This window comes from Spermophilus citellus, assembly GCF_964194105.1.
Source record: "Spermophilus citellus genome assembly, chromosome: 4".
NCBI lineage: Eukaryota > Metazoa > Chordata > Mammalia > Rodentia > Sciuridae > Spermophilus > Spermophilus citellus.
The window spans coordinates 100,867,746-100,884,310 of NC_138185.1; the positions used below are offsets into that span (position 1 = coordinate 100,867,746).

At 37.1% G+C, this 16,565-nt stretch overlaps 1 protein-coding gene across 1 annotated transcript; it reads right to left on the reverse strand.

Annotated features, from left to right (window-relative positions):
• Positions 1 to 1,752: 1,752 nt before the first annotated feature.
• LOC308646560 (axin interactor, dorsalization-associated protein-like) lies at positions 1,753 to 5,592 on the reverse strand. The gene is made up of 4 exons (XM_081289669.1): positions 5,259 to 5,592; positions 3,161 to 3,283; positions 2,475 to 2,539; positions 1,753 to 2,089 (listed from the first exon to the last, which is right to left on the reverse strand). The coding sequence occupies exons 1-4, from the start codon at positions 5,344 to 5,346 to the stop codon at positions 2,072 to 2,074; spliced, it is 294 nt and encodes a 97-aa protein (XP_081145795.1). The 5' UTR covers positions 5,347 to 5,592; the 3' UTR covers positions 1,753 to 2,071.
• Between the last annotated feature and the right edge of the window lie 10,973 nt (positions 5,593 to 16,565).

Genomic DNA, 16,565 nt, shown 5'->3' on the forward strand with positions numbered 1-16,565 from the left:
TCAGTGGTAGAGTACTTGCCTAGCACAGGCAAGGCCCTGGGTTTAATCCTCAGCACCACATAAATAAATAGAGGTTAAAAAAAGCATTCTTATGGGAACGATGCTAAATGTTTCTTCATATAAATTATCACTTTGAGGGGCTGGGGTTGCCTGTGAGGCACTGGGTTTGATCCTCAGCACCACATATAAATATAAAGGTACTGTGTTCATCTACAACCAAAAAAAAAAAGTTTTTTTTTTAAATTATCACTTTGATATACATGTTTTATAGTCTATGAGAAAACAGAAAGAACAATGTATCAGTTTTCTACATTTTAATATTAGATTTTAAGGGAGCAACATCAAACATCAGTAACATCAAATAAAAAGGTACTGAGTACTCCACAGGGTACAGAGTGCTGCCTAGCACCTTGGAAAGTTTACATGACATGGAGAAGATGAGGCCCTTCTCTTGAGAAGTTTACAGTCTGGAAATTTTGGCTACTCAGAGTTTCAGTTGAGTGAACATTTTATTAAGGCAAATTCTTCATTTCCTAGAACTACTGTAGACTGAACTATTTTTGCACTTGTGAAATTAACCCAATCCAGATGAAAGAAAAGACTAAATTTGGTTGAGAATTCTTTCAGGCTCATATAGTTTTATTAACATTCATCTAGTAAACAAAATTGACCTAACAGACAACTGAAAAATTAAAGACTAGATCTCTTGAAGTGCAAGGGCTAAAACAACTGTTATTTGTTTTAAAAAGCAAACGGATGGTATGATTAGGGTTTACACTAGTTTAAAAATAGGCCAAGTATCGCATTCCCTTCATGCATTGTTCATTTAAAATAGTGAACATTAAAATACGTGGGTTCTACATGTAACCCACAAAAAAGCTCCTCACAAATCTTTATGTTCTGTGTATCAAATATCCACCTATGAAAGTTTTATTTATGTCTCATCATTAAATTAAAAGTAATGTAAATAGTGAAATTATAATAGGCTAATGACCTGCATATTTTCATATGAATGTCAATATATCTAAATAGGAAATAAATGGCAGTTGTATCTACCTATATTAAGAAAATAGAATATCTTTCCAGATTTTGCATACTCATCACTTTATAAAGACAAGGTATGCAGGTTTTAAGGTTTCACAATCAGTTGTCAGAAAAACATCAGTTGTTCCTGCAGTATCTCATTAGCATCTGACTCAATTATTTTTAGATGACATGATTTAGAAGACGTAAATCCACCCAAAAATTTGTAATTATTCTGAGATGGTTTTAATATTAACCCTAGAATCATTAATGTTAACCCTAGAAACAATAGCAATGTGATGTAGAACAACTAATCAACATGACTAAAAATATGCTCACTTTCAGAAAAACAATCTGGTCATCTGGAAAAAAGTCACAGCTACAACCTGGGGAACACTCCCATATAAGATATTGATCTGGTCAAGGCACACTATTTCTAAGTAGAACTATCAGATGAGGGTGAATTTAGGCCAGCTCTAAGGAACAGCCTATAAGACAGACCATAACTGATCCAATTTCCTTTCAAAGCAATCTGGTACTATCCTACCCACTTCAATTCAAAAGTTTAAAGTTAATTCAAATCAAAAGACCATATTGGAGCAAATGTGTAAACTCTAGCACATTCTTATTGCTGTATTAAGTTTGAAGATGAGCATACCTACCACAGCAGTATTGTTCCAGGAAGCAGGGTAGAAACAGTGGTAAATTAGGAAACAAACACTTATTAATTGCACAATTAATAGAAAAGTAAAAAAAAATGTTTCAAAATCTACAATAAACCTGTATCCAAAGGAGTCATAACAATGAGGTGCTGGACTTTAGTTCTGTGCTACAGCTTTGCAATGGACTCACTGGCCTATAGGTACGGCTCACTTCCTGCCTCCTGAAGGATGAATATGCTACACAGAGCTATGATGGTTTCTACTGAGTGGTAAAATTCACAGAAATTCCATATTACTCATGTCAGAATCATTCCTTGTGCAAAGTTTTATGTAGATGAAGATAAAGTGGTTTCTTGGTCAATAACTGCAATTTCTTTCTTTTAAAGTCAGTGGGTTTCTTGTACCTGTAACCACAATAGAAAGATCATTGTTTAAAATACTTTGATGATTGATCTACTCCAATGTTATATTCTAGATGAGAGGGACTAAGAAGAAACATGAACTAGTAACCATTAGACCAGTATGAATCCTATTATGTATATCACTTACAGTTCTATTACAATTGGCCCAGGTTTAATCTCATCCATCTCCATGAAAGCAAAACACTTGGTGCTGGTAAACCTTTTTTTAGGCTTGCAGTGTTTGAATTCAAAGAAGACAGCTGCACCTAAGGAATTAAAACAAACCACATAAGCCAGAGACCACACATTTCTTATGTGTCACCAGAAGCCTGTGATTTTACAAAGTAACGTGTCAAACAGTCTGATGAGACAACTGTTGACAACTCACTGTGGCTGTCGTCACTCCAAGCTCTTCTACCATGCCTGAGTGACATTTCTCCATATCATTTAATTCTACAAAGTACAACAAAAGTGTATAGCAAGAATGTATGTACACAGGTAGAATCATAAACTACCAAAGAATATAAAATATTAAATACCACAAGAAAAACAGAAGTTACTTAAGTATCAGCAGTACCTATAGAAATGGTTTCAATAAGCACCTATATTAGATAGAATAGAAATTTAAAAGAGTTCCTTTTAAAAAAAATTCTAGCTTATATCATTTCTCTCCCTCCTGAAACCACCATGCCCACATTGTCCTTTCCATATTCTTACAAACTAACTGCCAGTTATAGTATCTTTTTACCCAATGCATCTTATTGAAAGAAAAAATAATAATTCTTTAACTGTTAGTAATCATTAGGTTCCTAAAAAGACTTAAGGTAATTATTAGGGAACCTGCTTCCTTAAGTCTGTATTATGAGAAAAACTTCCCTATCAAATAATATTTAACCACATTATTACACAACTAGATAATGCAACTGCTAATTCTCATATTTAAAAAAAATGATTTGACTTTCTTAAGTCAATATTCATAACTATGTGACGTAAGATCTTGTGTTAAGTACACTATGAACACAAACCCAGGTAAGTACTGTGTCCTTAAGAAGTCAGTAACTGATAATTACAAACCTTTGGTTAATTTTTCAATATGCTTCTGGAGCTCAATGTCCACATTAAAATTAACATATGTATCTTCTTTTCTTGAAGCCACAGGAGTATCTTGCACAGGAGTTAAATCTATGCCATTCAGATCTGGAGAAACAAATAAGTTTCTGCTTATGAGCATTCACATATACAGATGGAAAATCTAGAAACTGCAAAGGTTACACTTCCTAAAGAGGCATAGAAAGAGCTGAGAGGAGATTCTCAGGCTAAGAGATTCCTATTTGGTGTGAGCAAGTATGTGAGAGTTATTGAAGTTCATGGGGTATGTGGAGAGAAATGAATATAGACTGAATAGGAGACCTCATGAAGGGGACAAGGAAGCCTTTACATGGCCAAGTGAACAAAACTTGATCTTCATAGTGAAGTGGTAAAAAGAACAAACATGTTTTCCTTAGGGAATAGCCCACTATATTTTTCTATGCAAAAAAAAAAAAAAATATGGAGTATATAATTTGCCACAATGGAGCTCTGCCACCAATTTCTAACTTTGATCAAGTATATGACTTATTTAGAAAAGCCTTTAAACCTAACCTTATCATAATTTCCCTGTTAAGAACCAAAAATGGATGAGAACAGCCAACAAAAACCCTTTTGTTAATGAATAATTTTTCATATATATTATCTAAATTCTGGTTATACTGTTTACAACATACCCTGAATTTACAACAACCAGATGGTACGTTATATATAGTTTTAATTTTCCGGGTTTTAAAATCTCAGTTTAATCAAATTCAACAAGGACTTTTTTTAATAACTCCTCAGTGTTTATGTGTTATTCATTTATGTGTCTCAAAAAGCTCAAAAACAATTTAGTACATTTAATAATTAAAAAATATTTACATAAAAATATTTCAGTTTAACATGCAAAGGTAATTTAACATTTACAACATCATTGAATATTTTTGTGTTTTAAGTATACTTTCTGAATGAGTATGCAGTTTTACAATGTAAATATTTTCCAGTACACTATATATTTGATAACTGGTAACATCGGAATTTAAAAGTGTACCAGTATTAGTGCTGTGGATTATGTTCTTTAAATAAATGTTTTTCTTTGTGGTCATATTTTTCTTTTAATTAGCACTAATGAACCCATGGATCTGACTTTATTTCTGCAATTGATAAAAGTTCCTCCATTTAACTTCAGCACCGATCTGTTCCTTTGGTGCAAAACTACAGGTTAAAATAAGCCCTTTGTACTGACTATAGTTATTTCTGTAAAATGGTATAATTTATTCCTTAATCACATCATCATCCCACGGGATTGCATTCAGGGCATGGATGTTATGGACGCACCCTACTTCCCTGTCCCCTGATTTTCATCTGCCTCTGTAGGACTCACCTATGTAGATACCTCAGTAGCACAGGAAGAAGAGGGGCTGAAGCAGGAGAGATGGGAAAACAGGACATGGGGCTTTGTGTAGAAAACTACACACCCATGGAAGGTGAGGGGTGCTATTGTTAATCTACATCCTGAAGGCTGTAGCTGCTGTTAAGGACAATGTGTATGTTTAGTCTGCACGTTAGATGGAATCTGAAGAGCAAAAATCTCAAAAGCAAAAGTGAGTATATAAGTAGGAAATATTTTTTTGTAAGTCTTTCAGAACTAGGGGCTGGGGATGTGGCTCAAGCAGTAGCGCACTCGCCTGGCATGCGTGTGGCCCGGGTTTGATCCTCAGCACCACATACAAACAAAGATGTTGTGTCCACCGAAAACTAAAAAATATTAAAAAAATAATAAAAAAATTTCAGTCTCTGGTATTTGGAATTTAGGCTGCAGTCCTTATTTAAAAAAAAATCTGCAATCTGTATTTGGGGTAAAAATGGGAGTTCATAACCCACTTGAATCTAATGTATTAAATATATGTCAAGAGCTTTGTAATGTTTTGAACAACCAATAAAAAAAAGTCTTTCAGAACTATGGTCTGTTATGATCTCTTCTAGGATTCTGCCTCATTATAGAATGCATTAAAGTAAGTTGTCACATATAGAAGACCATCCCCTGTCAAAAAACTTTGTCCCATTTGAGAAAAAAACATAATGCAATTTGCCAGTTATTTACCCTTTACACTAACTGTAATATAGGGATCGATGCACTGTCCAGTGTCTTTCAGACCAATTTTCTCAATCCTGATAATGAGTAATGTCATTCCCGGTTCTGATGGCAACCTTGGTAATAAAGTACCTGGCAACAGAGAAACCTCAATAAAAGTTAGCTCCACCAATAATTCAGAGTAAATACTTTGACAAACAGAAGATATAGCCTACCTCTTAGGAACTAGCTAGGCATTATGTATTTTTATTTCCAAAATTCATGAACATCTGATGTTATACTTTTTTAGAAAAATATTTAATTTTACACATAATATATCTGCATTTCCCAACCATACAATCACCTTTAAGCAGAAATAATAATTTCTATAATAATAGTGTATAGTATGTATAATAAAAGTTTGTTAAAAAACATCACTTGAGGAAGCCCAATTATACATAATAGTATAATATGCTCATATATTTATATTCCATATGTACTTCTATATTATACTCAGCATCTTAATATGAAGTGGTAGAACAAAGACAAGAAAAGCTTTTAAAATACTTGTTATACTGTTCTAAATTCTGAGACACTTAATATCAGAGTTGATCAATACATTCTTTCCTTTAGTTATTCCTAATAAAGAAAATAATTTACAACTGGATATTTATGTTTTAATTTAACTATATAGTCTAACTTCTATGCTTCATTCTATTTTGTATGATTTATTCTCTCAGAAATTAGTACTATACAGGCTGCCATATAAAAGGGCCTTTGTATAACTGAAAAATTTCCCCAAAACCAACTAAAATTTGTAAAACTAAAAACCCACCCAGAACAACATGACAACATTCACCCACCAAGAACATATTAAGGAAGAAATCAACCGTTCAGTATGTTCCCTTTTTTGAAACTACCAATAGAGAACAGATGCAAATAAGCTGATTTTAATCAAGTATGTATACAGAACCTCAAAATACACTTAACAAAAGATTTTGGTTGATGTTTTTCAAGTTTCTATTCAACAATGTGTTATGCTACTTTTAATGATGAGTTATTTGAAATACATGAAGCAATCAACACACTACATTTGAAAATACACATTTGATTGATGGCAAATGTGGCTTGAGGAAATTTTGGGAGGTGATGGGAATGTTCTGAACTTGTATAGTGATGACAGATGCAAAACTCTATAGAAGTGTCAAAGATCAATGAATTTTATACTTACAGAAGGGAAATGTTATGATATGCAAATTATACCTCAACAGTGCTGTTAAAAATGTATTACTTTCTAATATAAACGAATATGAAGGCAATACAGACAAATGAAAGAATGGGAAGGCCTGGAGGCTGCATTTCACTGTTGCATTAACAAACCTAAATGGGCTCAGGCTGATATCATTAAATATATACATAATACCTTTTATGCATCTTCTTTGATTGACAAATGAGGGTACTTTTAGAAGAGGGGCTTGTACCTGGACATCTGGGATGAACTTCAGAGAGTTAAGAAACACCTCTGAAATTTTATGAAAAATGTGAATATGTATACATTTATATACATATATATTCACATGTATGTATATCATATATGAATTTTTCTGCAGAAAAGTTCATTCTATTATGTAGTACATGGCTGTATAAATATGCTACAGTTTATGTACACATTCTTGTGTTGATAGATATTTGAATTACTTCAAGTGTTTGGATATAATTAACAAGGCTATTATAAATACTCTTCTGAACATCTTCTGGTGCCCATAAGCACCCATTTCTGAAACAGAGGAATCACTAAGTCACCTGGCATGTTACCTCCATACCTACTATGTAACGACAATCCATTTCCCAAGGTGGTTGTGCCAATTTTTTTATTCCTAGCCCAAGGGCAGTAGTGTTCCCATTGCTCCACATTCTCACTAGGTACTGTTTTCTCAGATTCTTCATGTTAGCCAATTTTGGTATAAAGAGATCAATCATTTTAATTTGCATTCCTCTGAAGATTAATAAGGCTGAGCACCTTTTAGAATAAATCAAATATATGATTTTCTCTTTTCTGAAGTGTGTTCAATTATTTTGCTCAATTTTTTATTGAGATGTCTATCTTATTGAGCTGTAGGAAGTCTCTATTATTTTGCTGGACAAATGTTTTACAAATAGCTTCTTAGTAGTTTTCCTTTATAAAGACTTTTTGTTGAAGTAGAGCATATACATTTTAAAATGTACAAATTGTTAGTACAGTTTGCTGAACTTTCAAAAAGTGAATACACCTGTATAACTAGTATCAGATCTAGGAAAGATATGATCAGCCTCCTGGGAGTGTCCTTCCCCCAACCCTATCCAATTCACTCTTCCAAAAGATAGCAACCATTGCTAACTTCTAACACCAAGTATTAGTTTTGAATATTAAGAATGACTTTTCTCTGCCATGGTGTCTTCTGATTATGATAAATACTTACTGCTAGTAATATCAAATTTCTTAATATCTTCCTTTACAATCAGTGCTTTTTATGTCATATTTAAGAAAACTTACCCCACTCCAAAATCATAAAGGTATTATCTTGAAAGCATTTTATTGACATTAATTCTATATGTCACACAGAATTATTGTCTACGGTGTATAGTAGGAGCTTTAATTTCATTCAATTTCACATAAATACTCAATTGTCTCAGCACTACTCATTAAAAAGACTGACATTTTCCACCACTGATCTGCAGTCCCACCTCAATCATAAATCATGTGGCAATCACTTTCTGAGTTTTCTATTCTGTCTTACCGGACTGTTTATCCTCTTACCACTAATACAGTATCTTAATTCTATAGCTGTGTAAAAGGTCCAGGAACTGCAATAAAAATTCAGATGAGTTTCAGAAAGAGTCTATCTTTATAAACTGCTTTGTCTAATTTATGAACTAGTATATATCTTTACATTTTAAAAATCATAACATTTATTTAATAGAACTTTATTTGACCTAAAAGCCTTAAGAAATAAAGACCTACAGATCCAGGGAAAACTCATGTTTTTATGTTTATGTTCCATGAAGAATGGATGGCCATGCAGAAATGACTGGAAAAGGGGGTGTGAGCTAATGGTAAAAGGCTGCCAGGGTCCTAGCAAGCCCTGTCTGGTCAGATTCTTCTTGGCCTCTCTGTATAGCCTTCTTTCGTTCTGGACCTAAGGCAGGTCCTGTCTGGAATTAGGGTTTTTAAGGGAGAGGTGAAGGGAGGGTAGGGGGACAGGGAGGAAAGGAAAGAGAGAGGGAAAGGGGGGGGGAGAGAGAGAGAGAGAGAGAGAGAGAGAGAGAGAGAGAGAGAGCGCTTTCTAGGTTTTATGACTGGCTTTGGGAGAGAAGGGTAAAGGACAGGAGGGCAGGAGGAGGGCAGAGGCTTTGCTGCTGAGGTTGTTTTTGGGATTCCAATCTCCTTCAGTTAGAAGTTCTCAGCAGGCCAAACCCCCACTCTTTGGGCTATCATATTCTGATCTGACCCTGCCCACCTTCCCCCTCTCCCTGCCTCCTCCTCCCTTTCTACTTTAAGAAGGGAATGTGTAGATCTTTCCATCTTATAATATCTTCTTTGATTTCTCTTTAGGGTTCTGTAGTTTTCATTGTATAGAACTTTGACTTCTTTTGTTGATTCTCAAGTATCTTTTTTTTGAGTTTATTGTGAATGGAGTAGTTTTCCTCATTTCCTTCTCAGAGGCTTTGTCACTGATATACAGAAATGCCTTTGATTTATCGGTGTTGATTTATATCCTGCTCCTTTGCTGAATTCATTTACTATTTCTGGAAAGATCTAACTTGCTCTTGGATAGGCAGAATTAATATTATCAAAATGACCATACTACCAAAAGCACTCTATAGATTTAATGCAATTCCAATCAAAATCTCAATGGCATTCCTCATAGAAATAGAAAAGGCAATCCTGAAATTCATCTGGAAAAATAAGAGACCAAGAATAGCTAAAGAAATCCTTAGCAGGAAGAGTGAAGTAGGTGGTATCACTATATGAGACCTTAAACTATACTACAGAGCAATAGTAACAAAAAACAGCATGGTATTGGCACTAAAACAGACTGGTAGACCAATGGTACAGAATAGAGGACACAGAGACTAACCCACAAAATTACAATTATCTTATTTTAGACAAAGGTGCCAAAAACATGCACTGGAGAAAAGATAGCATTTTCAACAAATGGTGCTGGGAAAACTGGAAATCTATATGCAAGAAAATGAAATTAAACTCATAACTCTCACCATGCACAAAACTTAACTCAAAATGGATCAAGGACCTAGGAATTAAGCCAGAGACTCTGCGTCTAACAGAAGAAAAAAGTAGGCCCTAATCTTCATCATGTGGGTTAGGCCCCAACTTCCTTAATAAGACTCCTTTGGCACAAGAATTAAAACCAGGAATCAATAAATGGGATGGATTCAAACTAAAAAGTTTTTTCTCAGCAAAGGAACAATCTGTGAGGTGAACAGGGAGCCTACATCCTGGGAGAAAATCTTTACCCCTCACACATCAGATAGAGCACTACTCTCTAGGGTTTATAAAGAACTCAAAAAGCTAAGCACTGAAAAAACAAGTAACCCAATCAAAAAATGGGCCAAGGACTTGAGCAAACACTTCTCAGAAGAGGATATACAATCAATCAACAAATATAAGAAAAAATTTTCAACATCTCTAGCAATCAGAGAAATGTAAATCAAAACTAAGATACAACTCCAGTCAGAATGGCAGCTATTATGAAGACAAACGACAATAAGTGTTGGCAAGGGTGTGGGGAAAAAGGCACACTCATACATTGCTGGTGGGACTGCAAATTGGTGCAGCCAATCTGGAAAGCAGTATGGAGATTCTTTGGTAATCTGGGAATGGAACCACCATTTGACTGAGCTATTCCTCTCCTTGGACTATACCCAAAGGACTTAAAAACAACATACTACAGGGACACAGCCACATCAATGTTTATAGCAGCACAATTCACAATAGCTAAACTGTGGAGCCAACCTACATGCCCTTCAGTGGATGGATGGATTTTTAAAAATGTGAGTATATATATATATATATATATATATATATATATATATATATATATATACTCAATGAACTTTTTAAAAAGAGAATAAAATCACGGCATTTGCAGGTAAATGGATGGAGTTGGAGAAGATAATGCTAAGTGAAGTTAGCCAATCCCCAAAAAACAAATGCCAAATGTTTTCTCTGATATAAGGAGGCTGAATCATAATAGGGTAGGGAGGAGGAACATGGGATGAATAGATGGATTCTAGATAGGGAAGAGGGGAGTGAGGGAAAGGGAGGAGGCAGGGGATTAGCCTCCTAATGAATGTGGAATGAATGTGATGGACATCATTATCCAAAGTACATGTCTGAAGACACAAATTGGGTGTCAACCTACTTTATATACAAACAGAGATATGAAAAATTGTGGTTTATATGTGTAATCAGAATTGTAATGCAAAAAAACAAGTACATGTATAACATGAATTGGCGTGAACAAACTTTATACAAAGATATAAAAAATTGTGCTCTATATGTGTAATAAGAATTGTAATAGACTCCATTGTCGTGTATTTAAAAAAAATAAAATCAATAAAAGAAAAAGAAGGGAATGGGGAGTGGGTAGGGAAAAACTGTGGAATAAACCCAAACTAACTTTCCAATGCACATATGTGAATATACTATAATGAAACTCATCATTTTGAATATCTATAAGATACTAATTTTAAAAAATGTAAATAGATCAGTAAAGTGGATGAAAGGGAACAGTGGGAGGGAGGATGGGGAAGGTGAAGGGACTGAATTGGAGCAAATTATATTCCATGCATTTATAATTAGTCCAAATAAATCTAATGTCAAGAATAAGTATTATGAACAAATGAAAAAAAAGAATAATGACTTCACTGTTTTTATAAAATGCATTCTCATAAACAATTCAATCGAGAGAAATTAAAAAAGTAAAAGAGAATGTACAATTCAACATCTCACCAACCATAACAATTATTAAGTCACTCTTCCATCTTTTTCCCTAATTTCAAGATTGTTCCAGTTTCCTTTTCCTTTTGATATTCTTTTTTTTATTATTGGTTGTTCAAAACATTACAAAGCTCATGACATATCATCTTCCATACATTTGATTCGAGTGGGTTATGAACTCCCATTTTTCACCCCAAATACAGAATCACATCGGTTACACATCCACATTTTTACATAATACCATATTAATGATTGTTGTATTCTGCTACCTTTCCTGTCCCCTACTATCCCCCCCTCCCCTTCCCTCTCATCTTCCCTCTCTACCTCATCTGCTGTTGTTTAATTCTGTCCCTTGTTTTTTTCCCCTTTCCCCTCACAAATTCTTATATGTAATTTTGTGTAACAATGAGGGTCTCCTTCCATTTCCATACAGTTTCCCTTCTCTCTCCCTTAGAGGTGGACAGGGGCTGGCTGGAATGATTAACAGGTGTGCCTCATGGACAGTGTGGCACCAAGACGGCACACGGGACCATAGGTGATTGTTCAGGCCTTTCTGGCGGAGTGTGGTAGGACTCAGTCTCTGCAACCTGACGTCTACTGAAGGACTGTCAAATGCACAGGGAACAAAGGAGACTTGCTCCTTGGAGCACAGGCTCGTTCTTACAAAGAGCAGTTTTCCTCGACATCCCTGAACATGGTGGTGTATTGTAGCTGAAGTCGAGGTCAGTAAACACTTTATCTCCCTTTCACTCTACAACGGGTTATTCCAGTCCCAATTCAAGTATGAAAGCATGGAGCTTCCTGTTGAGGAAAATTCTCTAGCAGGGTCATTTAGTGGACTGTAACAGAAAGAGTTGCAATGGAAGAAAGACTCAATGGCCCAGAGGTGAGGTTTTTGTTTTTGTTCTGTTTATCTGCAAATAGTAGCTAAAATAATGCTTACCCCTAAATTCTAACTGTTCACTGTGGTGCCTAGAGCAAATATATTAGATGACAGGAGTCTGTCCCCTCCAACTTTCTAAACTTTTTTTTCCCTTCATAATGACTTTGTCCTCTCTCACACCTCGTTTTTCACCATTATTTCTCAATTTCCATCATGCCTTTATCAAAAAAAGAGCACAGATCTTTATATACAATCAAAGGGAGCAGGAGACAGAATGAAGCATGACGTGTTTGTATGTAACATTGGCTTTAAAATAGGTATTGCTGCAAAGATCACCGCAATACTCTCTTCAGATCACATGAAAGAAGGTTCTAGGCACTGCTGTCTGGGCTGGCAGGCAGACTGGAAAGATCCGAGGCCAGTAAGACTGAAATTCCCAAGGTCTTTCTCCAGCCCTTGAGCAGACCTTTTACCGACAGTGTTGGAAATTTATGTTTGTAAAGATGACTAAGTTAGCCTCACTAATGGTAAAATACTCAACACTGAAATGGAAGTCCTCAAGTTTCAACTGGTGTTGGAAATCCTGAAATCAATTCCGGTCACAGAATTATTAGAAGTGGATATTTATATAATGACCAGCAAGAACCATTTCTCCTGGTCCTGCATGATTTCCATTTCTCAGTTTTTTTGTTTTGTTTTGTTTTGTAAATCATGTGGAAAATAGAAGAAAAGTTTTCCTTAACCATTTTTGACTAGGACTCCTCACCTGGCCCATCAGGCCCTTACTGAAGAGCATGTCACCTCACCATTGTCATTCCCAAAGAGCACACTGCCTGGGTCAGGGGAAGCAAGTCATGGGTGCCACCATGGCCTTTGGACAACTGGTCTGGGGATGGCCCTAGTCAGTGTTGCAAGGCCAATGCAGGCCAGAAGCAGTTGGGTTCCAAAAGTCCCCTGCCCTGCTAGAGCCACAGACCATCAGAGGCGTGGGGAGCAGGTGACCTTGACGGTGGCCAGAGAGCTTGGTTGTTGGAGCTGCTGAGCTCTTCGATTTGTCCCCTCAACACTGAGCTGGTGGCAGAGTTGTCTAGGTTCCTGGTCCCTGGCTGACACCTAAGTGCATTGCCTGCTGCTCTCTGCGGTGGAGACCATGCTTTCCAAAGAGACACAAACTGTGAGACCCTATAGAGGGAAGATTGGCCCTCACCAAGCACTTACTTGGTACGAGTTCATCATCTATGCTACAGAATTTTAATTCTCACAAAAACCTCAGACAATGATTTTATCAGTGGGAAAACTGGTACTTAGAAATGATAAGAGGTCTTTTTCCCAATCCTAAGACACAGCAAGCCTTGGATTTGAACCCCGGCACCAACAATACCAAGAGCCGGACACTTGTCAGTCATTCTTCTGCATGGAGGTGCCCAGCAATGACAGGAAAGACTGAGGCTTCACAGGTCTGTGAGTGTGGCTCCTCCAGGTCACAGGTGCCAGGGAAACAGAAAGCCCTGCCAGCATTTCACACCCAGCAAACTATCCAAGTGCTACGAAGACAGCCATGCTGCAGTGAGACATGTGAGGAAGGGGAAAGATAAACAGCCCATCTGGTTCTAAAACGGATTTTAAGAATGAATTTTAAGCCTGACGCCTCCTCCTGGCCACCACCTTTGCTTTTAAGCAAGAATCTTATTGCACCAATTTGATTCACTAAGGAATTAAACACATATCCATATGGATTCATTTTTGTTCTTCTTTCTTTGTTCTAGAAATAAATACCCCTGGGTTGGCTGCAGAAAAGGCATTTGTTAAGGGAATTAATATGTACTCACTTCTGACGTGGTGTCTGGGCATCCAGGGGCTTCCTGCTGACTGTGCAAACACCACAGATGCCTCCTTTAACTCTATTGGCAATGAGGTGCAAATTGGCAGCTGGTTGCCTTCTGTTTTAGGCAAGCTACTTATATTTAGGGACCATTTCAACTACAGCAGTGTGTGTCATTGGAAACATCAAAGTTATTATCATAATGTTTGGGTCTCTCTCTGATCTGAATCCAATAGAGAATATCTTTATTATTTTTAAACCAGTTCAGTTCTATCTGGTTTTATTCAAAATACGAGAATACTTTTCTCTTTACATATATTTAGTCTTTGCCCCAAACCTAGAGTCATACATAAATTTGGCAATAAATTCTAAAACAATCAGGTTTATATAATTCAAACCATAGAAGATGAGTGTTTTTTTTAATGGAAATTCATTAAATGAAACAATAAGCAATAGGAAAAAAAACCCACTTCTTTAGCCGGTATCCGTTTCAGAGACTCTTTGTTATTGGAATATTTTTAAGGCAATGTCTTGGGCATCCTGTTCAAGCCTAGGGCATCTCACCATCCTGTTGTACAGAGGAATGAACTAGAGAATACAGTTATCATTCTAATTACTGATGACTCCTAATATGGAATCGCATTCCTGAGAGTTGTGGTCACCCTGAGCTGAGCCTCAGCCTGCTCAACTTGAAAATGGGAACTATCACTTTGGACCTGCTGTGGCAGCTGTATTTGAAATGTACTGCAAATTTTGTGAGTCACACCCCGGGAGCTCTCTGCTCCTTCTGACTCCAGGGCTGGCCCGTGCCTGGAGTTTGCCTGTGTTGGGGATGGCAGGGGGTGACAGGAGCACAACACAGACAGCGGCTACAGGTGCAGCCTAAGATTAGACTTCAGTGATCCCTTCAGGATCAGCTCTGAAGTCAGAGGGCCTAGGTCAGACTCCTCACTCCACAAATTCTTTATTTCTCAGTCCCCCAGACTGGATTAGGTGAGCAGAAGAAAATGGCTTCACAGGATTCTTGTAAGAACCAATTGAAAAATGAAATACCGTGTAATGTGCTTAGACTAACGCTTGACATGTGGCCAATGTTCAACTACTCTTCCCTGTGGTGGAAGTCACAAACCCAGCCCGACACTGTTTCAGGGTGTCCGTGGCCTCTAGTGCAGGAGACAAAGTCTGTGGTTTAGAGGCTGCAAGATCAGACAATGGAGAATGAGTCCCAGCCGTGTTTCTACGTAGATGACTGGCACAGTGACAGCGGCTCTCAGACCCTCATGTTCAGAACTGATAGCCATGTACGCTGAGAGTTGATGAGATAACATTTGAATGCCTGCCACCTGGTTTACTTTGGATAAATGCCAGTGTCTTTTCTCCTAAATGCCTTTGAACATATGTAGCCATAGCCGTACCTGAATATGTGCATACCCTGAATATGGGACCCATGAGCATCTCCAGAATACTGGTGCTGGGAATTGAGAATTTTCCTCAGTCCACTGTAAAGTGCTTTGTGTTTCATTCTTCAATTCTAGCAAACTAGCCTTATTCTAGAATTACTGTATTTCAGAACACTGTCAAGGATGGAGTGGAATAATTGAGTTAAAAGTTGATGGCATTGTAATGAAGACAACATTGTTCATGAGCACATGTTAAGGTGATTTCTCTTCTTCTACAAATACTATCATAACCTGGGGGAAAATGCCATTGTGTTCCATGATATTTTGTTTACAGAATATAAGTCTCGATTTTTTCATCTCTTTTGGTATGCTTTTGTCTTCCAGTCCAACCTGCAGAACAACATTTCTAGATAGTCACCAGATTTGTTGTGCTAGGAAAAAATCATGGACCCCAAACATGATCTCTGAAAGTGCTGTCACCCTTCCCCCAAGGCTTAAGGCAATAGAGGGGAGTGGTAGTGACGAGCAGGGGACTTCCTGGGTGCTTGCAGAGAACCCCAGGAGCAACACCAGCACAGGTCTTCCGGAAAAGTATTCAGTTGCGTCAATATTCAACTCTGACAAACTGGTATGGAAAATATGGAGAGTTCAAAGCAGTGAGATTATTCTGGCTTTGGAAATTTTAAAGCATGAATTTTAATAGTAATGTTCAGTTTACTTGATGTTTCATTGAACTTGAAATATAGGATATTGCAAAGCAAATGCTCAGGTAGAAGACTAATAGCGCATTTATGAAGGCACGTCGGAGGAACTGCAGTAAGTCAAGCCTGGCTGCTGGACGGTGCTGACAAGCCTGCGGGCTGCTGTCCACAGTCTACTACACTCAGCCCAGGAGGAGTGCAGCCCACGGCACCCAGGCAGCCTGCAGGAGGCCCGCACTGAGACAGGGGACCTCCGCCTCAGTCTGGCACCCTCCAGAGCCTGACGGAGTGAAATGCCAGCAAGCTCTCTTGCCTAGGAAGGAGTAAATTCATTACTTTAGTTATTTTTTTTAAGTTCAATTTTTAAAAAATTGATACATAAAAATACAAAAATTGTAGATTCCATTAAAAAGATAGTGACCAGGTCTGGGGCTGGGGCTTAGCGGCAGAGCACTCGCCTCCCATTTGTGAGGCCTTGGGTTCAATCCTCAGCATCACATAAAAATAAGTAAATGAAATCAAGGTATTTT

Bases quoted from the DNA above. Each gene is read 5' to 3' on its own strand.
- LOC308646560 (XM_081289669.1), bottom strand. From the start codon at position 5,346: ATGACATTACTCATTATCAGGATTGAGAAAATTGGTCTGAAAGACACT. The intron at 3,284-5,258 runs GTAAATAACTGG...TTGTTTCTCCAG, and splicing joins TATTACAGTTAGTGTAAAGG to ATCTGAATGGCATAGATTTA. The intron at 2,540-3,160 runs GTTTGTAATTAT...TGTACTTTGTAG, and splicing joins TATTGAAAAATTAACCAAAG to AATTAAATGATATGGAGAAA.